The sequence below is a fragment of the Taudactylus pleione genome, unplaced genomic scaffold (assembly GCF_031769625.1).
Source record: "Taudactylus pleione unplaced genomic scaffold, aTauple2 ptg000009l, whole genome shotgun sequence".
Taxonomy (NCBI): domain Eukaryota; kingdom Metazoa; phylum Chordata; class Amphibia; order Anura; family Myobatrachidae; genus Taudactylus; species Taudactylus pleione.
Window position 1 is genome coordinate 13,556,074 of NW_028284412.1, and position 23,044 is coordinate 13,579,117.

Here is a 23,044-nt window from a genome sequence, read left to right on the forward strand (position 1 = left end):
TATCAGTATTTACTATGTAAACCTTAAAGGCCCCCATACATCAGCAATTGATTGTGGCAATTCTACAATTTGCAATCGATTGTGTATAAAAATCTGCAATGTATAGGCTTCACAGGTCACAGATTGCAACCAAAAAGTGATTGGAATTGTTAAATCAGATTGTCCAACATGTTGGATTTCACAGATGGATTGGGGCTGTAGATTGCTAGTGTATGGCCATGATCAGCAGATTTGCAGACCGTTACTAGTAAAATAATGGGCCTTTCAAGATTGGCAGACCTGTGTTTTCTGCAATCGATGTGCAAACCACTGAAAAAGATCTGTATAGTATGGGCGCAGATTGCTAGATTGAGAAATCCTAAAATCGGGCAATAAATCTTCAGATTGTTCAATTGTGGTTTTCAAATTGCTGATGTATGGGGGCCTTTAGGCCACCTGTAATCATTAACTGTATTAATTCACACCTGTACTGTTGGGTCTAAATTGAAGGTGATTGGAGAAGGTCCAGGCTATACTGTAAAGGGGCACATCCACTAGACGATTTAATTGAGCGATTGAACGATAACGATATCGTTATCATTCATAAATCGTTTGCAAATCGTTAAGAAAAATGTCTAAAGGCCCCCATACATCAGCAATCTGAAAACCACAATTAAACAATTTGAAGATTTATTGCCCGATCTTAGGATTTGCCAATTTAGCAATCTGCGCCCATACATTACAGATCTTTTTCAGTGATTTGCAGATCGATTACAGCAAACACAGATCTGCCAATCTTGAAAGGCCCATTATTTTACTAGTAACGGTCTGCAAATCTGCTGATCATGTCCAAACACTAGCAATCTACAGCCCCAGGCCATCTGTGACATCCAACATGTTGGACAATCTGATTTAACAATTCCAATCACTTTTTGGTTGCAATCTGCGACCTGTGAATCCTATACATTGCAGATTTTTATACACAATCGATTGCAAATTGTTGAATTGCCGCAATCAATTGCTGATGTATGGGGGCCTTTAAGGTTTACATAGTAAATTCTGATAATGATAATGTCGCAGACTGATAACAGCAATCAACTGAATTGAATACACCATAAGGCCCCCATACTGTGAAGCCCATACATTGCAGATATTTATACACAATCGATTGTGGCAATTCTGCTATTTGCAATCGATTGCTGATGTATGAGGGCCTTTAAATGACCAGCCATGTGCGCTCCCACTGGTCGTTTAGACATCTATCATTGAGCAAACATGCTGGACAACCTGACAATAATGTCAGGTTCAGCATGTTAGGAGATAATTGATGAATTCACTCGTTCAGTGTAGGCACATCACAGACTGACAAACGACTGCACAATTACAATGTCGTAATCGTGCAGTCGTTTTCATGTCTTTAAGTGGATGTGTGCCTTAAGTGAGGGAAGGACCCTGCAGAGGAAGAGGGACACAAAAAAAGTATTATTTCAAGGAAAGGTGGAAGATTAGGACAAAAATAATTAAAGTGGTCCAACCTCAAGTTCACATACTGTAGACTCTGTCACCAAAATTCATGTGACTTTTCCGTTAGTAGTGATGCAGGTGGCAGCCTTATTCTATATGGCAATCTTAAACAGCAAATAACATGCTTTTTACCAAGTATCACCTGTAATTCAAAAGGAGCAAGTGCTATAGGTTGAAGGTAGATATGCTGAGACTAAGGGGTATATTAACTATTAAGTGCGGGTTTATAGAAGTGGAGATGTTGCCCATAGCAACCAATCAGATTTTACTTAACATTTATCTAGCACCTTCTAGAACAGGGATGGGGAACCTCAGGCCCGGGGATCGTATAAGGCCCCCGGAATCAGTTGGTCTGGCCCTCTGAGCTTTTTTCTGCTAGCCTCATCGGGCAAGCAGGGTGCCTAGAATGGCATCCTGCAGCCAGAATCTATGCAGCAGTGCAGCCTGGAGCGTCCTTAGGACACTTCAGATGGTCACACCGCTGCCCTTACAGCTCCCCGGAGCATCCTCAGGATACTCCGGGCATTGCTGTAATCACCACCGATTGTGGCCCCACCCCTATGTGACATCACACGAAGGGGGCATGGCCTACACCAGGCCCACAAATAATAATATATCAAAATGGCCCTCAGCAGAAAAAAGGTTCCCCACCCTGGTTCTAGAAGATAATAGCTAAAATCTGTTTGGTTGCAATGTGCAATGGGCCTGATTCAGAGCCAGACGCTATTTGCGCTCGCTCGTCCAGAAAAAGGGTCTGGCTATTTAAATTAACCGTTCGCTCTTTGCGGTCTGTTCACGCCTCTATGTCTGAACGAGCGAACAAAACATGCAAACGTAATTTTGAAAAAAACGCCCCCTGGCTGCTCGCATCATACGTCAGGTCCGCTATATATTACATTAATTGAGTACATCGGACGGCGTATGAACTGCTCGCTATTCTTGTGGTTGGTTTTTCCTACCACAATCATGCGAGCAGTTCTAACTATAAAACAACCAAGTGACGTGGTCGATGACGCTGCTTTAGTAATTATGCACACCCTTAAAACGCCCGTTTTGACCTTTAGGCACGCCTGCGTTCTGATCTCCACTCCCCGTTTTCAAGCACCTTCCCCTGTTACCACCCACAAACGCCTCACTCTGTCACTCAAAATAGCAGGCATTCGCTATTTAGCGAGCACACGATTTTCGGCCGCACTGACTGGTTCGCGCATGCGTATTAAAATCCGTATGCATGCGCAGTTGTGCGAACATCGGTCGGAACGAACGAGCGTCCGCTTACGAGCGGCTCTGAATCAGGCCCAATATCTCCTCTTCTGAAAAAAACAGCAACACTTTAGTACAGTGGTTCCCAAACTTTTTTGAATCACGGTGCCCTAGTGTGTCAGCATTGTTTTCATGGCACCCCTAAGCCAAAAGTTTGTTATTCAGAAATTCTGAATTTTTTTTAGTAAAGTGAAGTAAATTGTGCTTACCTGTCATCCTTATGTTGGGCATACACGACAAGATAAAATGTCTGTCAGACCGACAGACATTTTATCTGACCGGCTGCCAGCCGCAGATGTCCGCGGCATACACTGTGAGAGAAATCTCACAGTGTATAGCCCGACATCCGCGCTCCGCCCCCGGGGGAGGAGACATTTCCCTGTTCCTTCCGTAGGAAGGAACACAGGAAATGTCTGTCTGTCGGCCGCGCTGGGCATACACTGCCCGATGCGGCCGACAGTTACCGGGTAAATATCGCATCGGACGGGCATGCTGGACAATCCAGCATGCCCGACCGAGCAATATTTAACCCTCGGTGGCCCCCCCCACGCTACAATTATCGCGGCGATCCGCCGATATCGGGCGGATCGTCCCGATAATTGCAGCGTGTATGGCCAGCATTAGGCTCAGTTATGTGGTGGTGGACAGGTTTGTGCTTCTATTTGTCCACATATTTTCATTACATTGACAATAAACATTTTGATTTGGTACTGAACCACCAACATGAGGCACCCCTGCAAGTGTCCGGAGGCACCCCAGGGTGCCACGGCGCACAGTTTGGGAACCACTGCTTTACTAAATATACCCCTAATAGTTCTACAACAGAGATTGAGCAGCCTGTATTCTACATTAGTTATATAGTGCAGTATACAGAAGCAGATATTGCTGGTAATTAGGTCACTCACTGGCTCCTGGGAAAGAGAAAAACATTCATCATCCCATACTAATTGAGATTTGCGGACTGTATTTCCCAGAATCCTCTTTTTTCCTGTCTGAGATTAGCTGCAACCTAAAGTAATTAGTCAGGATTATAGATTAGCAGACGATGCAATGGAAGGGGCCGTGTGGACATCCAGAACAAATTTGCCGTAAGTTTATTTTTTTAATATCAAATTGGTTCTTTAATAGATACTGTATCTGAATCATAGTGTTGCATTTTGCTTTTGTCTTGATAAAATAATGTTTTACCTGTTTATTACAGTAGTGTGCTTTACGTCTTACAGTATAAGAGTTAGACTTCTCTTTTAATACATACAGTATGTGCTGATGTTAATTTCTTTTTATTTAACTGACAATTTGAGATTCTGTAAAAGTTAAAAAAAAATTTTTTTTTATGTAAGTACATACTCTAATCTAAGAGCTACTAAAAAGAAATTGACAGAAATGTATTTGAGCTTTTCCTGATTCACACGTTTTCGTGCATTTTTGTACCTTGTTTAATAAATGGCTATTAATGTGCCTCGGATTTATTAAGCCAATTTTAGTATTGTAGTATCCTGTGCATCATTTTACCATTACGTGTTTAGACTCTCTTTACTTCTGTAGCACTTTAGCTGATATGTTAGAGTCACATAAGATCACTAATCAATCTGGAAATTGCACATCAGTAAGTACAAACACTCATAATATTAGATTTTATTTTATATAATCTATAAATATATGTTGCTTGACAAGCCTACAATCATTAACTATAAAATCTTTTGGATAACATAAAAAGATGATCCTAAGATTAGGATAGAGGAAGCAGTTCGGTCATTAGTGAGTGGGGAATAATGCAGCCACACAGCATAAATACAGTTTCTTCTTATTGACATCATGTACCTGTTTATGCTCATATACATCACTTTTTACTGCTGCATGCATGAGCTTGTTTGTCTTGATGGCCAAAACTGTAGCTGGGTGAATCTGGGCATTTCAAACTTTCCAACCGTTTAATGTTGCATCTGGGAAAACTTCTGGAGTGGAATGGTGGCTACTGTAGGGGGTGGGGCAGGGTAAATTGCATCCTTATAGTCAGTGCTTAAAGTGGTCCTAGAGAACTCCCCCATCGGTGCTTTTTTTTTCCATTTGATTCACCCCTGATTCACATTACACCACATAGTAGTGTCCTTTATTCATGTATAACATACAGCAGTGTCCCTTTTACACAATGCCCACATTTGTGCCCCTTATACACATAATGCCCACAGTAGTAGTGCCCCTAATACACATAATGCCCACAGTAGTAGTGCCCCTTATACAATGCCCATAGCAGTAGTGCACCTTACTTATAATGCCCCTTATGCAATTCCCATTGTAGTGGTGCCCCTTATGCAGTGCCCCCAGTAATGGTTCCCCATATGCAGTGCCCCTAGTAGTGGTGCCCCTTATTCAGTGCATAAGTAGTGGTATTGCCCCTTATGCAGTGCCATCAGTAGTGGTGCCCCTAGTAGTGGTAGTGTCCCTTATGCAGTGCCCCCAGTGGTTATGCACCTTATGCAGTGCCCACAGTGGTAATGCCACTTATTCAGTGCCCCCAATAGAGGTGCCCCTTATGCAGTGCCTCAAGTAGTGGTGCCCTTTTTGCAGTGTCCCTAGTAGAGGTAATGCCCCTTATGCAGTTTTCCCAGGAGTGGTAGTGCCTCTTATGCAGTGCCCACAGTGGTAGTGCCCCTTATTCAGTGCCCCCAGTAGTGGTGCCCCTTATGCAGAGCCCACAGTAGTGGTAGTGCCCCTTTTGCAGTGCCCCCAGGAGTGGTGTCCCTTATGCAGTGCCCCAGTAGTGGTGCCCCTTATGCAGGTGACCCCAGTAGTGGTGCCCCTTATGCAGTGACCCCAGTAGTGGTGCCCCTTATGCAGTGCCCACAGTAGTGGTGCCCTCTGTAGTAGTGCCCCCAATAGAAATGCCCCCTATAGTAGTGCCCCCAATATTGCCCATGGAAGTTATGCCCCCTATAGTGAAACCGCGTACACAAAAATACCAAAACACAATACTCACCTTAAGCCCCGCACCTGCATCTGCTGCCTCCGGTCTGCCTGGCTGCTCCTCTGAACTATGGGAGAGACGTCATGACATCTCTCCCATAGTGCCCGTGGGGAGAGCCAGAAGCTGGAGCTCAAGAGTGAGCTCCAGCCTCTGGCTGGCACTGTGGGGAGGGAGCCTGGCGCCCGCTGGTAACAAAATCTCAGCGGGCGCCTGGCAAATGGAGCCTCCCTGTGGCACCAGGCTGAAGTGGGTTCGGAGGAGGCGAAGAGCGCAGAGCACATCCACCCCGGCAGAGGGAAACAGACACCGGACTGGAAGGTGAGTAAGGAGGAGGGCTTTGCAGTTGTAGTAGTAGAGTCAGCGATGCTGATGGGAGCCATCCTAGCCAGGGAGGTGGCAGGGTAGGGGCAATGTGTGGGAGGACCCGTGGACGGCCGCCCTGCCTATAATCCGGCCCTGAGAGTAGTGGACAGTCACAGAAGTCTGATTCTGCACCTACAGAGATGTGTCCACATACATCTATCCTCCGTGCACTACAAGTCGCACTACACAATACGGGACCTCTGTGTGACTCTGTAGTGCCGAGCGTCTTTTCTTGTGACTTTTTACCTTCAAATGCATCTTATTCGCACAGAGATGTGAATAGTTAGCACAATCAGCTTCTGCTAATTAAAATGATATGCAGCATGCCTATGTTCTGTGTCCGACTGTGGGTGTATTTGCAAACGAAAAGCTTCATTACAGTGTTACAGCCACTAAGACGCATTTGAAGGTACAGCCACTAAGACACATTTGAAGGTAAAAAGTCGCACGAAAAGACGCTCGGTGCTACCGAGTCATGCCACAGCATGGCGCGACTACTAGGGCTGTTTAGTGCGCAAGAAGGCTAGATGTATGAGGACACATCTGCTGACCCTCCAACATGACCCATTCCACCCGGTACAAAATGCTCTGTTCCTGGACTTCCCTCTTAATGTATGATTGCAGACACCTGTGCTGAAACACCTGTCTCATCAATTACCTAGTTCAACACAGGTGGCTGCAATCATACATTAGGTGGGTAGTCCAGTCACATTTTTTTAAAATGTAAATTGAACATGTTTGTAAATGTACATTAAATGCAGGGACGTGCAGGCAGGGGAGGCAGAGCCTCCACTGTCACACTCCCTCCCCTATCATACTCCCTGTTATGTACCAGATTTTTTATATAAAAACTGTGTGCCTCCCCAGCCATTGACCTCACCGCACGTCACTGGTTAAATGCGTTGTGCAACTGACACCTCCAAGATGACACTCACAACCCATGTCTGGTGAAATAATTCTTTATTTGTTAGGTTGGCAAACATTGTTCAAACTCACTGTAACATAGTTCACCTACATAATAAAATTATTAGATTATCCAGGTTGTCCACCCCCAAGAACAAGAACCTTTAAAAATTCTAAATTTCACCACAGCTGAGTAACTTTAAATACCCTATTTTTAGATAGGCTTCATGACTTTGATAAAAACCACGCCGGAGCAAGGTGATTTTCCACCCTGTGCCGCCCCCGAACATGTGGTATCATGATGTCACGCTGAGTGGCCAGGGCCATCAGCATTAGGAAGAACACTACTGGATGCTTCGGGTGGCTCTGCTGCAGCTCTACTGGCAAGCCAAATGCAGCTGCCATGGGTACAGCGATAGTGCTGCCCCCAGCGCCCTGCACTCTGGGCAGCGGCATCACTCGCTCACCCCTAGTTGCGGTCCTGGGTTAAGATGTAACTGCCACTTTAAAGCAGAACTGTGCACCATCCTTTATAGCTTGCAGTCTGGACTAGCAAGAAAATGGCCAGCAATAGAACAAGTGGAGAGAGCCCCAGCTGCTGTGGACACTGCACACAGCAGGTGACTACTGATTGTCTAACGACGCCTTACACCTGGTGAGCTATGAGATTGTAACCTCTGCGCACATGAGCACAATATTATCATTATCATGTGCCTGAAAACTGGGATTAAGGGCAATTCATTTATACAGAACAACAATCACATGATCCATTTAGAGATGAGCAGTTTGGGTTTGGGTGAACCTAACCAAGTTTTGCTTTGGATGAGTGGCTGTAATTGTAACAAAAATGAAAATGAAAGGCTTTAAGGCCCCCATACATCAGCAATCTGAAAACCACAATTGAACAATTTGAAGATTTGTTGCTCGATTTTAGGATTTCCCAAACTAGCAATCTGCGCCCATACATTACAGATCTTTGGCCCTCATTCAGAGCCGCTTGCTATTTGCGGTCGTTCGTTCTAAAACAAGGGGTGGCTATTCAAATGAACCGTTCGCTAATTGCGGTCTGTTCACGCCTCTAAGTCTGAACGAGCGAGCAAAACTTGCGGTTGTAATTTTGAAAAATACGCCCCCTTGCCGCTCGCACCATACGTCATGTCCGCTATTTATTAGATTAATCGAGTACATCGAACAGCGTATGAACTACTCGCTATTCTTGTGGCTGTTTTTTTCAACCGCTATTTTGCGAGCAGTTCTAAGTAAAAAAAAGCAAAGTGACGTGGTCAATGATGCTGCTGTATTAATTATGCACTCCCTTAAAATGCCCGTTTTGACCTTTACGCACGCCTGCGTTCGGATCTCCACTCCCCCGTTTTCAAGCACCTTCCCCTGTTACCACCCACATACGCCTCTTTCTGTCACTCAAAATAGCAGGCATTCGCTATATAGCGAACAAACGATTTTCGTCCGCACTGACTGGTTCGCGCATGCGTATTAAAATCCGTACGCATGCGCAGATGTGCGAACATCGGTCAGAACGAACGAGCGGCCGCTTACGAACGGCTCTGAATCAGGGCCTTTGTCAGCAAACACAGAGCTTCCAATCTTGAAAGGCCCATCATTTTACTAGTAACAGTCTGCAAATCTGCTGATCGCAAGCTGGTCGATGGTCGGCCAGTGCGCAATGCGTGTGCGCGAGCCCTTGAGCGAGTGAAGTTTACTTGCTCCGGGGCTCGCTACAAAACGGGGCGGCTGTCGATGTGGATCAACAGCTCGCCCCGTTTTATAGGCGGGGAGGGGGGGTGACTGGACAAATGGCTACATTCCCGAAGGAACGCCTGCCGTTTGTGGGCGGCCCTACTGACATCATTCGTGATGTCAGTAGTGAACTTCCTGCCCAAGGGTTTAATCGCAAGCCCGATGGTCGCGATAATCGCGACCATCGCCAGGCCGCTCGCAAAAGCTGTGGGTGGTCACCCACAGCTATGCGAGTAGCCTGGAGGCGGATTTAAAAAAAAAACAAAAAACGCCTTGATTCAGAGCGAGCGCTCGCAAATAGCGATTTACCAATTCCAATCACTTTTTAGTTGCAATCTGCAATCTATGAAGCCCATACATTAGCAGTCAGAAAACCACAATTGAACAATTTGAAGATTTGTTGCCCGATTTTAGGATTTCCCAATCTAGCAATCTGCGCCCTTACATTACATATCTTTTTCAATGATTTTCAGAAAGGCCCATCATTTTACTAGTAACGGTCTACAAATCTGCTGTGCTTTCATAATTTTTAGATGATGGTGCTGGGAATGACAAGTGTTGTGGCCATGGACGACGAGATGTCATCTGTTGCATCTGATGGTGATCCGCAATGAGAGTAAGGTGGGTCACTTCTGGATTCTGTGGATTCTAGTTCTTTGTGTCTTCCTCCTCTCTTCTATCTGATTCTCATAGCTCTATGAGGGCACATAAGCAGGGTGTAAAATATGCTAGGCTTGCAGCGAATAGACATGCCAGGTAGGCGCATTGTGTTAAGAGGGGCAAGGGCATTGCTAAAACAGTTGTTAGTGTGATCCCTGGAGTTGTACTCTGTGACAATAACGTTGTATTGTGAGGCTTGAGAGCAACTTATCATAATGAGATTCATGAAAGATATTTTGTAGACATGTTCGCTCTTAAAGAGAAAGCAAAAAAGGATTCCAGGATGGAATCAGCTTGGAGGATTTCAAGTCACACGGGAAATGGCTAGCAGGATTTTATATATTATCTTCTTGCTACCAGGAAACGTGCCCAGATGAACACCATAAAGAACCTTCATCTGGTGCACAGCATGCAGAGATCATCCAGATACATGGCTTGGTATGCATATGACGAAGAGTTTCATTGTAAGCAAGATGGTAGGCATGTGATGGACTTGCAAGGATGTGGAGGTGTGGCTGGTGATCACACGGCTTTCATGTGCTGCACCTGATGTACCTCTTGCGCATAGGGTTTCTGCCCTGTTAGAGTGAATGTGCAGTAGGCTTCTAAGAGCAGATGCTTTGCATTTACTTTCACATCCTGCCCGCAGTGCCATTTTGCGATGTGATGGAGCTCTCCCAGTATCCAATTGATTCAAGCTTGCGGCCCAACAGCAATCAAGCAAGTTGGATCCAGTAGCTGCTGTGTAAGGCACCCACCCCTTCTGTTTCGCGGGAATGTCCAAATGGTTAGACTGGTACCTGAATGGACAGGATGCTGCATTTTTGTTCCATGGTTTTAGTTTGGGGTTTCATTTGCCAGTTAGTGGTTTTGTGGACACAGGTTCCCCCAAGAACCTGAAGTCTGCATTTGAATTGCCTCATGTAGTTAAGGATAACATTACCAAAGAGGTGCATTACGCTCATAACGCAAATCCTTTTGCCGAACCCCTGATTGATCTTTCCCCAGTAGGGGTGGTTCCTAAGAAGATTCCTGGGAAATACAGGCTCATTCTGCATATTTCTTATCCATCTGGATCATCTGGTAATGATGCTATATCAGCTGAATTTTGTTCAGTGTTATACCAATCTTTTGATAAGGCTTTGAACATTGTTTTACTTCCTTTGCACCCTAAATTCTTCAGGTTCATAGGATTTCACCTTGATGATGGACATTACATTGACAAATGTTTGCCTATGGGGTGTTCTGTGCATTATTTAAGCAGTCCAACATCTTCCTCCATTGATGTGTTGAATTTTCTTGTGGTGGTCATGGGATAACTCACTATCTTAATGACTTTCTGTGTGTTGGTCCTGCTGACTCTGATAGATGTGGTCACTTTTTGTTTTCATGGCAAGCTTTATTTAAAAATTTTGGAGTCGTTTAACTAACAGCAAGACTGCGCTAGGTCTTGCTGCCTTCCTGTTACAAGTCGCCAACGCGCCTTGTTACTTACTCGTGCTCAGGGTGTCTCTCCTTCAGGTCGCCAGTCAAACTCCCGAAATCCTGCTCCTGGACAACGTACACGCCGTACTGGGACGGCATCTCCAGTTGCTAGGAGATTAGAACGCCGGTCTATGGCACCAGATACTGGATGACTTTCCTCCTCATCTGTTAATTCCATTAATCACCTGCCTTGTATCTATTGGCTCAGCACCTTTCTTAAGCCTGTTGGTCCATCGCTGGCTTGGCGGCTATAGCGTTTCTGATATGTGCTTCCGGTTCCTGCCAGTCGTGTATCTGTCCGTCTGTGCCTGCTTTTGTCTGTGCTTCTGAGATTCTAAGCAATTGCTCTCATTTCATCATCTAGAGTTCTATTTCTCTGTGAGTTGTGATATTCTCTGAGGCTTTGTCATCACGACCCGCAAGGCCACATCTCTAAATTTAACATCTCGGCTTTCCAGCCACACCCCGTCTCTCAAAGCTGCACCGCGGCTCTCAAGCCGCACCTCAGCTCGCAAGCCGCACCACGGCCCGCAAGGCAGCATCTCTGCATTTAACATCTTGGCTTTCCAGCCACACCCAGGCTCTCAAAGTCGAATCTAGGCTCACAAGCTGCACCTCGACTTTAGTAGCCATACTTCAGCTCTCAAAGCCACATATCAGTCTGTATTTCTATCAGCTGTTCAAGCTTCACCTTGGCTTTTTAGTCTATTCCTGGTACTTAAGGCCACATAGCCATCGGGATGTCTGTCAGCTCTTAGTCACTCTGTCAACTCCTCCATTGCATATCTCACTCCCTCCTGAGGTCCTACAGTCGCATAACATCCAGTAACCTTAGGATAACCATGTAAGGCTCTACTATCTTGAGTTAAGTCCAGACGGCCACCTAAGTACTGTTGAATGGGTTATACCCATGAGCATGAGATTTTTTGTCGGAAACTGAAAAGATCCACTGCGGAGATATCTAAGCATCATCATTTGAGTCAATTGTAATAGGAGATTAAGTGGGACCTGTCTGTATGGATTTCTCAAGGAGTTTAATGATGTTCGGTTTTGGATTGCCATGGTTTCTGACAGTTTTCAGCTGCATTTGTTTACAGACGCAGCAGGTTCTACAGGGTTGGGCTATTACCTTAGCGGTTCCTGGTGCATGGCTCCCTGGATTGAGGCATGAGCAGTGACGGGTTTGACAAATGATCTTCTTCTTGAACTCTTCCCCATAATGGTCACCCTGGAAATCTAGGGCAATCTGTTGCGCACTTGCAGAATTTTGCTGAAGTGTAATAGCCTTGGTATGGTACATGCGATAACTCTGCAAACTGCTTAGTCCCTGATGATTTTTCATTTGCTCGTGCAGCTAATCTTAACCTGTTTGCATTGTAATATTTGTTTAAAGCTTGGCATGTGCCTAGGGTGGAGAACAAGATTGCTGATGTGTTGTCTCTGTTTCAGTGGGCTAGATTAAGATCTTTGGCTCCTCTTGCTGATAAAGTTGGTATGCCTTGTCCCTCTCATGTTTGGCAGGTGATCAAACAGGTATAGAGGGCCTAGCAGAACGATCTCTAGCCCCTGGCAGTCTGCAAGCTTATCGCTAGGCACGGGAAGAGTGGGAAGTTTTTTTCTCATTGCCGCAAACATGGAAGTAAAGGGGAGCCATCAATCAATGCTTTCTTTTATTTGGCATCTCTATGTCTCTGGCAGATCCCAGGCTTATGTATATAATTCCCTGATGGGAGTTCATTTTATTGCAAGTTAAAGGGCTTTCCTGACCTTACTAAAAGCTTTCTCATTGTGAAAGCTTTAAAGGTTTGGACGCGCATCTCCCGGGCAGTAGCTGACCATAGGAGACCTATTGATGCACATCTGCTCCCGTACATCCTAGTGGCCGTTGAGGAGGTGGTTGTTTCCTGGTAAGAGGAAGTGTTGTCTAAAGTTGCATTTTCTGTGACCTTTCATGGAGGAAAGGTCACGGAGTTCTGAGCTGGTTGCCTCCTCCAGGTGGGTGGATGCTGCTATGCTCTGCTTGGATGTCCTGGTGGGTGTAGGGTCGATCCTCTGTAGACTTAGTCACGACAAGACAGATCAAACTGGAAGCGGTACAGTAGGTGCATTTCATTGGTTCCCTCTAGGGATTACCGAATCTGCCCTGTTACCCTTGATAAACAGTATGTGTCCTTGCACCTGGATGTGCCCGACTCATGGCTCATACATATTGACGGTACTCCACTAACAGAGTACCAATTTGGTTGGCTTTAGAGTGTCGTCAACCCACAGCAGTAGACTGGCATGCATTTGTTCCTGATCGGCGCTGCTACATCTGCTGTAGTGGCGGTATTCTCAGTGGTGGAGATTAAGGCCTTGGGTCGATGGAAATAGTCCAGTTATAATTTATAAGCGTAATATTAGGACTTTTTGTTTAATTTCTTCTCTACTGTTGGTTCTTGTTTGTCTATTTATGTAGTTTTTTATTTGTCATTCCCTTTTGTTAAGTTCTGTAATCCTGTGGCATTTATCACCAACATAATGGTGGTCAAGAAATATCAAAGGTAGAGCACATGGAAGGTTTCTCATTAGCATGTAAATCACTGAGGAAGCCTGAGAGAGGGTTGGTGTAGTTTCTTCAGTATATACATTCAGTTATGGTGTTCTTTTGAACAGGAAAGGCAACCACCTGCATAGGATATTTTATCTGTTTTTGACTAAAAATGTATATTTCCACTACAGCTAGGAGTTCCCAAAATCATAAAAATATACCTGAAGTATGTACGTTGGCTGGTGTAATTTGAGGGCATCTACTAGGGCCTGATTCAGAGACGGATGCTAATGCTAACGCAGTTGCGATGCCGCATGAAACGCAGCTGTGAAAATATGCTAACTATTCCAAAGAGCACCTGAGCATAAGGAAGCCCACTTCGGCCTTATCACATGCATACAACGTCGCTTACCTGCATAAATATCGGTAACATCGAGCTGCCATCTTGGCCTTGCTGGAGGTCTGGCCTGCTGCAGATTTGGTAGCTCTCTTAACACGCAGAGCTGTGTAAAGATCGCAAGGGCTAATTTATGCACGCCCATGTAATGGTGTTCAGATGGCCAGACATTCCTGCGTTTTTATGACCACTTTCTGTTACGACCCCCAAATGCTGACAGCCTGTCACTCACTTTGTGATAGATTCCTCTGTGCATCTGTAATCGCAGTGCGACTGCTGCGCACACGCATTGCGGCTTATATGCATGCACAATGACAATCGCTCGATCTGCCTTTGCGCTCCATCTCAGGCCCCTAATGCGTTTGGTTTGGGAGAAATAATATATCTAATCAATCCCACATTCCAGAGCAGACTTGTTTACAATAATTGAATACATCTGTATCCTCATACATTATTGCTGCAGTCACGCCAAACAACCATTCTTGGCACGCCAGGTCCCGTGTGACTGTTTGCGCTGAGCGTCTTTTTTGCCTGAAAGTGTGTCTTAGTCGCAATGCGATTCGACTGGGACACACCAAGAGGGTGCACTGATTAAGTCGATATGCAACACTTGTATATCTCTGTGAAACTGGGGCACTACAGTGTAACGTATAATATGAACTGGGGGCATTGTATTACATAAACTGCCTGGTTATGAGTCGGACAAAAGTGCAATTGCAGACTGCCCTCACAGATATCTGCAAACTGCGCAAGTGCAGTAGATAGCAATCGCTGACAATGTGTACGCACACAGGACCTGATTCAATGATGTACTAAATGCCTTAACTGCTGCATCCTTGTATGCATCTGCTGAGTGAAAATATGAAAAATGTTGCAGCCACCAGGATATGTACTGAGATGCCCACTGGTGGCTCAGCAAATCCAAGCAACTGCGAAAAAAAAGGCAGCATTGGTGGCAGATCCTTCGATGATCAACCATCTGGTTATCTCTATGGTCTTGCGGAATGGCCACGTTTACTGAGATTTCAGAGCTCTTGTTATCTGCGTACTGAATCTCAAGCGCAAGCTGTGACATGCCCCAAGACAGTCGCAAAATGCCTGCAGTTTTGCCGCCATTCTCCCGTTACCTCCTCCAAATGCTCCTTGACTGTCAATCACACTGTGAGTAAAAAGTCGCTGCGAGCAACTACAATTATGTACCTTGGTGCATGCATTGTGCAACTTAGACGTATGCAAAGTTTACCGACAATCGGTCAACTGTGTAAAAAATCAGAATAGCGTACCTCTCTGAGTAAGGCCCCCAGACAGAAATTGCAAGTGTGGACAGATTGATCCGTCCATCCATGGAGCACTCTTTCCATGAAATGGGCGTTTCTGGGCAGTTTCTGGGCGGTGCCCATGTGGATGCAGGGAACTGTTCCGTCTTGTGGAAGTGTCATGGGTGTGTTGTAAGCATGCAGCTGACTGCTGTACTCGATAGTAGGGTGCAGATGGAGATAAGATGTTTGTTTCAGATGGATCTTTTGCACCCAGCATGTGGTGGCAAGAAGTCCAGATACTAATGAAGGAGGCAGCGGAAGTAAAATCAGTGGCCTTTCACATGCAGACCTCCGTATAATTGACATTATCACAATAGCATTGACTAGTATGTAAGCTTCCGCGGCCAGACGGGAATGCGGCCACGTATGCGTCCCCAATTTTAGGATTAGGCCCATAATGTTTAAAATGTATATAATGTGGTGGATGGGGAGTTAAGGCCTTAAGGGAGTTGTGCTTTAATGAACAATGACATTGATATTCAACTAAAGGGACCAAAACCACTTGGCGTGCCAATAGTTGGAATCATTATTCAAAGAAAATCAACAAACAAACAAAGCCTTGCTTTATTCTGGCCATGGATTATTGTATTGTTGTTATGATTAAAAATGCTAACACTGAATTTCCTTCTTTTACCAGACACTGGACAATGTTCCATCTATTCTCTCATTGCTGGCGTTGGGTGCAGATTAAGCAAGAACCAATCAAGTAAGGCTGGGGGTTAAACTTAACATTTGTTACAGAAAACTATAGTCATGACATATTTGTTATATGCTATACTAGTGACCTGCCCCGGCTTCTCACAGGAGCAATTTCATCTTACCACAACCCCCTGTATCTAATAACAACCTACGCCATGTCACCAAAGTCCCCTGCATCTCACAACAGCCTTCTGCTTCTCATTCCTACCCCCTGCATTTCACCACAGCATCCTATATTTCACCACAGACCCCTGGTTCTCAGTCCTGCCACTGGTTCTTAACACAGCCCCCTGCATCTCATCACAGACCTCTGCATCTCACCACAACCCCTTCTTCTCACTCCTGCCCCGTGCATCTCACTGTCACCACAACACCCCCTGCTGGTACCCTGAAGCTGGTTGATTATGGATCAGGAGTATCATGGATGAGATATTTGTATTGCAGCTACCATAAGCATTATCAGCAGCATGTCCCTGTGGCTGGGACACCTGTGCATATTTCCGCAGCCTCCATTCACACCCCTCCCCGGCTGCTGAACATGGTGATTAGCAATGTCCTCTTTCCACAATGTACCCTGTATTTTCCTGGTCTTCCTGTTGAGCTTTGTCACTGTGGTGCCCCTGTCCAAGAACAGCACTGACTTCCATGGGATGTGCCTCCAGTTCTCGGCCTGCAGGTTCAGCTTATGAATTGACATCAGAATTCAACGATTACTAACCATCAATGTTTTTGTTCCCATGGTAGTTTTTTTTTTACCATTTGATGGTGTTGGTTCGTTTTTTTTTTTTTTTAATTCTTGATAGCTGTGCCTCCTCTGGCTCCTTCCTGGCTGCTGTGTCTGCATCAGGGCACCTTCAATGGTTCTCAAAGAATCTTCTCTGCAAGGTGGGAGCATGCAGAGATCTTTCTGGAACCCAAGAACGCTCCTCTGGTCCATACCTTTTCCAGTGTACCAGGAACTGAAGATGTCCACGAGAAAATCTAGAGTCCAGAATCTTCTCCACCACAATTTCTTGGCACCTCTGGACGAGAACTGGTGGAGGTTTGACTGGACGTCTAGAAGTGAACCTGGAGGAAAAGAACACTGGTATGAGGAGAGAACAATGAAATGTGCTGTTGATTCTAAGGGTCTTTGGTAACTTCAGCCTGAAGGCTACGGGATTAACCTGGGCAATGGTGCGAAATGGCCCGATGAACTTTGGCCCCAATTTCTGCAACCTCTGGCGCAAATTGATGTTCCTGGACGATAGCCACACCAGATCACGACTCTGAAATTACACGGTCTCCGATGTTTGTCTGCCCGTGCCTTGGATCACCCAGATGCTTGAAGATGCAAGGTATACCTTCTTCCATACTGACCGTAGCCTTGACACAGAAGAAGAAACATGAGTTCCAGTAGTAGAAGACTTGAATGAATTACTCCTAGGATGTGTTCCATAGGTGCAAAAAAACGGAGAGACGGAGGACGCAGAATGGCAGGAGTTTTTGTATGCAAATTCTGCAAAGGGCAGAAGTGGAACCCAATCGTCTTGACATTTGGAAATTAACAGCGGAGGAGATGCTCCAACGACTGATTTGCCAGCTCTGTCTGACTGTTGGACTGTGGATGGTATCCAGAGGACAGGCTGACATTGATATCCAGATTGCACAGAAGCATCTCCAAAACCGGGCAACAAACTGCATACCACGTGGATAAATAGTGTACAATTCCTTAGCAGATGGTAACTTGCTCAAGGGAACAAAGTGCACCATTTTGGAGAACAGATCCACAATGGTCTAGATGACAGAGCTATGTGAGGACACTGGCAGGTCGACAACAAAGTCCATAGTAATATGGGACCATGGCTTAGAGGGCATAAGAAGAAGACACAGCAACCCCTGAGGAGCGGTTCGGAGAGTTTTATTTCTCGTGCAGACATCGCATGCCAAGATGAATTCCCGTGGACATCAGCTCCAGAGTTCTGGTGATGCCAGGATAACCCCTCATCTTGGAAGAATGAGAATCCTTCAGCACTTCCTTGCACAGTCTCTCAGGGACAAAGAGCACTACAGCTGATGTCTCACGAGGGGCTTCCGACTGACAAGCGCTAAGAGAATCTGCCAAGGTCCTGGTCACAGCAAAATGGATTCTGGAAGTCGGCACAATATTCTCTTCTGAGGCCCTTGGAGGATGAGTGGTGGAAAAACTTTGAGACAGGGCATCTGCCTTGACATTCTTAGATTCCGGTCTGAACAAGATCACATAGTTGAATCAAGTAAAGAACAAGACCCAGCGGGCCTGTTCAACCTTTTAGCAGTCTCAATATAGGCAAAATTCTTATGGTCTGTGAGAACCGTCACCACATGATTATCCCTCTCTAACCAGTGCCTCCTGTCTTCAAAGGCACACTTGATGGCCAACAGCTCTCGATTGCCCACGTCATAGTTTCTCTCCGCTGAATCAAATTTCCGGGAGAAAAAGGCGCACGGGTGAAGATTGCCATCTTTGACATCCTTCTGTGATAGGATAGCACCTACTCCAACTTCCGATGCATCAACCTTGACAATGAAGGGAAACTCAGGATTGGAATGTGGAGGACAGGAGCTGACACAAATGCCTCCTTCAAAGTTTTAAAGGCCTGAATAGCCTCAGGAGACCAATTCACAACCTCTGCTCCTTTCTTCGTTAAGTCCACAATGGGTGACACAATCGAGGAGACGGACTTAATGAACCTCCAATAGTAATTAGCAAAGCCCAGGAATCGCTGGATGGCCTTCATTGTAGTGGGTTGTTCCCAATCAAAGATGGCTTTTACCTTGCCAGGGTCCATAGAGAAGTCCTGTGAAGAGATTATATATCCCAGGAATGACAGCTCATTCACGTCAAATTCGCACTTCTCAAATTTGGCATATAGGTTGTTGGCCAAGAGACTTTGTAAGATCTGCCGTATGTTCCCCCTGGTGTTCCTCTACAGACTTTGAGTAGACGAGGATGTTGTCTAAGTAAACCACTGCAAAGACTCCCAAGAAATCCCTTAGAACCTCATTGATGAAATCTTGGAAGACGGCTGGGGCATTGGAGAGGCCGAACAGCATGATGAGATATTCAAAGTGTCCAGAATGTGTGTTAAATGCCGTCTTCCATTCATCTCCTTTTCTGATGCGAATGAGGTTGTATGCGCCTCTAAGATCTATTTTAGAAAAGATGGAGGCCTCTCGCAGTTGATCAAACAGAACAGAGATGAGAGGTAAAGGATACGCATTTTTGACTGTGATCTGATTCAGTCCACGGAAATCTATGTAGGGTCTGAGGGATCCATCTTTTTTCTCCACAAAGAAAAATCCCGCTCCCACTGGGGATTTAGATGGATGAATGAAGCCTTTCTCCAGGGCCTCCTGAATATAGTCATGCATGGCTTTGTCCTCTGGTAAGGACAGGGCATATAAACGGCCTTTGGGAAGCCTGGCACCTGGCAGCAAATCGATGGCTCAGTCGAAGGAATGATGAGGAGGCAGGACATCGGCTTTTTCTTTTTCACCGTTCTGCCACTGGATCACAGGGTTATGCTTCTTCAACCAGGGTAACCCCAAGACCACTGGAGCCAAGGGACACTGTAAGAGCAGAAAAGAAAGTTCCTCACGATGGAGAACCCCGACTGACAGCTGCACATGAGGAGTTCGGAACCGGACTGAGGTTTTGGAAAGACTGGATCCATCCAATCCAATCACTGACACAGGAGTGGACAATGACAGCGGAGTCAGCCCAAGGGTTTGGAAAAAAGTAGGGATGTGCAGGCTCGGTTCTACTCGGTTCTGTTCGGTTCTTTTTACCGAATCTTATTGGCTATCCAAAACTCGTGACAGCTGAAACCCAATAAGATTCGGTAAAAAGAACCGAACGGAACCGAGTAGAACCGAGCCTGCACATCCCTAGAAAAAAGACAAGTCCATAAAATTGTCTGCTGCACCACTGTCGATAAATGCTGGGATGGAGACCTGTGCGTTAGAGAGATGAATCACTGCGTGGACCAGGACAGTAGTCTCCGGGGAGACAGATTCAAGGCCTAGACAAATCTCCCCAACTTCATCTAGAACTTGGCTTTTCCCGACTTCAGAGGGCAAAGCTGGGCCATATGACCTTTACCTCTGCAGTAAAGACATAAGCCCAATGAACGGCTCCTGCGTTTTTCCTCAGGAGGAAGGCGAAACGCTCCCAGCTGCATGGGTTTATCGAAGTAGGGTGGCGCGGTCCATAATGGAGACCGTGGGGTTTGAGGAGGTAACTTCTTTTCCATCCTGCATTCCCAAAGCCGGCAATCAACACGAATGTCCAAGCTCATGATATTGTCCAGAGAACTTGGGGCTGGATACTGGACCAGAATATCTTTGATCTCGTCTGACAAGCCTCAGCTGAACTGACTACGCAGGGCCAGATCGTTCCACCCAGAATTAACAGACCATTTGAGGAATTCCGTGCAATAGTCTTCTGCAGCCCTATTCTCCTGTTTAAGGGATCTGCCTCTGCCAAAGCTGCCTTATCTTGCTCATCGTAGAGTAACCCTAGTGCCTTGAAGAATGCATCTATAGTCAAAAGAGCCGGACTGGAGGAAGAGAGTCCGAAGGCCCAAGTCTGTGGGTCACCTTGAAGCAGGGAAATAATAATGCCTACTTGCTGGGTCTCTGAACCCGAGGACCTGGGTTGGAGTTTGAAATAGAGCTTGCAGCTCTATCTAAAATTTAAGAAGTCTTTCTGATTTCCGGAGAACCTGGTCAGGAAGGTTCAGTTTAGGCTCAACCGTAGCATATGCAGTGGCACCACGGGTATCTTGAACTCGGAGGGACAGCTCCTGCACTTTTTGTGTCAAAATCTGGATCTGACTGGCCAGGATCTGAGCCGTATTCTGACCAGGGTCCATGATGGAAAATTCACAAACCCTGCGGGAGTATAATGTTTTTTGTGGCCGGTGATAATGTTAAGGCTCAGAGCAAACAGTGGGGTAAAAGTCTTGCACTGCCTTGAGGACTGGAGTATCTTGGCTAGATGCAGCCGTATAGAGGTGGTGCGGCCTTTGGGCCGGTAGCAGCCACTGGGCTGGTTGAGGCCTGTGGGCCAATGAGTGGTGATGCGGCCTTTGGGCTAGTTGAGGCCTGTGGGCCTATGAGTGGTGATGCGGCCTTTGGGCTGGTCGCAGTCTCTGGGCTGGTTGAGGCCTGAGGTCCAATAGGCTGTGGTGCGGCCTTTGAGCCAGTAACAGCCTCTGGGCTGGTTGGGGGCCTGAGGGCCAGTAAGCTGTGGTGCAGTCTTTGGGCCGGTAGCAGCCTCTTGGCTGGATGCTGCCTTGAGGGCAGAAGAACTTGGCAAGAGGACGCTGAGGTGCGCACAGTGTCACCGTGATGACACCAGCGTTTGTACACAGGGTGCGTACACAGGATGCTGAGGTGAGCTTAATGCCGCTCAGATGACACCAGTGGTATACACAAGGTTGCGTACTCTGATGTGGGGCCTGTGTCTCCGGGTTGACATAAGACGCTGGGTTGCGCACTCGGAACATTGAGTGCAGGCTGTGCCGCCTGGATGATACAAACAACAGCTGAAGCAAATGCAGACCGTGCCGCCTGGATGACACAAACAACAGCTGGTGCAAATGCAGACCGTGCCGCCTGGATGACACAAACGGCAGTAACAGGGAAGCAGGCTAGATGCTGGGAACTCGACTGTGAAACAGGAGACCAAAACAACAACCGGAAACACGTGTACGCTATCACCGGCATTGAGTGCAGGGCTGGCTGGAATTTAACAGAGACAGAGCCCAATCAGAGCAAGTCTCCCTTGATGACAGACTACTGTGCACCTGGGCTTTGCACAGACAGGATATTCAATGTGTGCACCTGATACTGCACACAGCAGGTAGTAATTAGTGCAGAGCCTCAGCAGCAATCAAGACTGGAACTGCAAACAATATGCTGCTACCACAGATCCTAACAGGAGGAAGGAGGAGACTTCAGCGAACGCTTGTCCGGCTTTCACCCTGCACAGCATTGGCAGCGAGGCGGCTTGTGACTAGATTTATGTCCATAATCAGTAAATTTATGTTCAAATTTCATGATAAAAATTATGTTATAGGCTTGAGGTTTGAACTGTGGGCCTGATTCAGACCCATTCGCTAGGATGCATTCACACACACCCATCAGCTGCCAAAGTATGCAAATCCCGCGATCACTAGCAAGATATTAGCACGCCCACTATGTATTGCCATGCGATCGCGGTATGTATTTAGACGCCCACCAGCCTGACACAAGACACCCACTTTCCCTTAGTAACACACATCATCTCCAGGAAGTGTATTAAACAATCGGTAACATGACGTAACATCGGACCCATACTCAGCACTTGTGGCTAACCATACCCTACCGCAAGCACTGCGAGTGCTGCAGTGTGTAATTCAGCCATGTGCCGTGTATGCTGACGCTGCGTCTTAATTATGCACGCCCCTGAAACGGCGTTCAGATGCACACACAGACATGACTGCGTTCGCACCACCACACCCCTGTTTCCATCAACCACCCACTGTCATCACCCACAAGTGGCACGTCCTGTCACTCATTCTAGCGGGGCGTCTGTGTACAGGGTGCGAGTGCTTCGTGATCGCATGGACTGGTTCACGCACACGCACTGCGTATTATACTCAAGCGCAGATTTCAAACATCGGCAGGCTACATGCGAGTGCAGCCTAGCGAACGGGTCTGAATCAGACCATGTGTGCCTACTATAGTTTAATTAGTTTGCAACTAATTTAAAACAAAAGACATGTTTAGTACTTTAGTGTAGAGTCTCCCGCTGCTTCAGAAACTTAATTAAATCCCCACTGTCTCGTGTAGCTATATTGTCCTTTGGGCGGAACATGACACGTCCCCTCAATGGCACTCCATGAAAAGCAGGAATGTCAGAGCCAGGCTGGTTGTTAAAAGAACCTATGGTCAAAGTCCAGGCAGACCAGTCATGTGTATATATATATATGGTGTGATATACATTGGGTGACTTTCTCTTGCAGGAGTGTGACAGTTCTCTTCTTGGGGCTGGAGAATGCTGGGAAAAGCTCATTAATCAGAGTTATAAAGAAAGGTAAGAATATAAAGTCTCGTCACAGAAGTATGAACATAGAGATACTGAGAATGATTCTATGGTGGATGCAAGTTGAAAAGCGGCCAAATCTTGCAAT

At 46.2% G+C, this 23,044-nt stretch overlaps 1 protein-coding gene across 3 annotated transcripts in view; it reads left to right on the forward strand.

Annotated features, from left to right (window-relative positions):
- The window catches only part of ARL13A (ARF like GTPase 13A), a 127,650-nt gene that overhangs the window by 54,701 nt on the left and 49,905 nt on the right, over positions 1 to 23,044 (forward strand). For 2 of the 3 annotated variants that reach the window (XM_088467385.1, XM_088467386.1), the window contains exons 2-4: positions 9,289 to 9,376; positions 15,784 to 15,852; positions 22,877 to 22,947. In XM_088467385.1, the coding sequence (XP_088323511.1) occupies positions 9,366 to 9,376; positions 15,784 to 15,852; positions 22,877 to 22,947 (151 nt within the window). In that variant the 5' untranslated portion in view covers positions 9,289 to 9,365. Of the gene's footprint in view, positions 1 to 3,818; positions 3,855 to 9,288; positions 9,377 to 15,783; positions 15,853 to 22,876; positions 22,948 to 23,044 lie in introns of those variants that run through there. The other variant, XM_088467387.1, reaches the window with a different exon arrangement.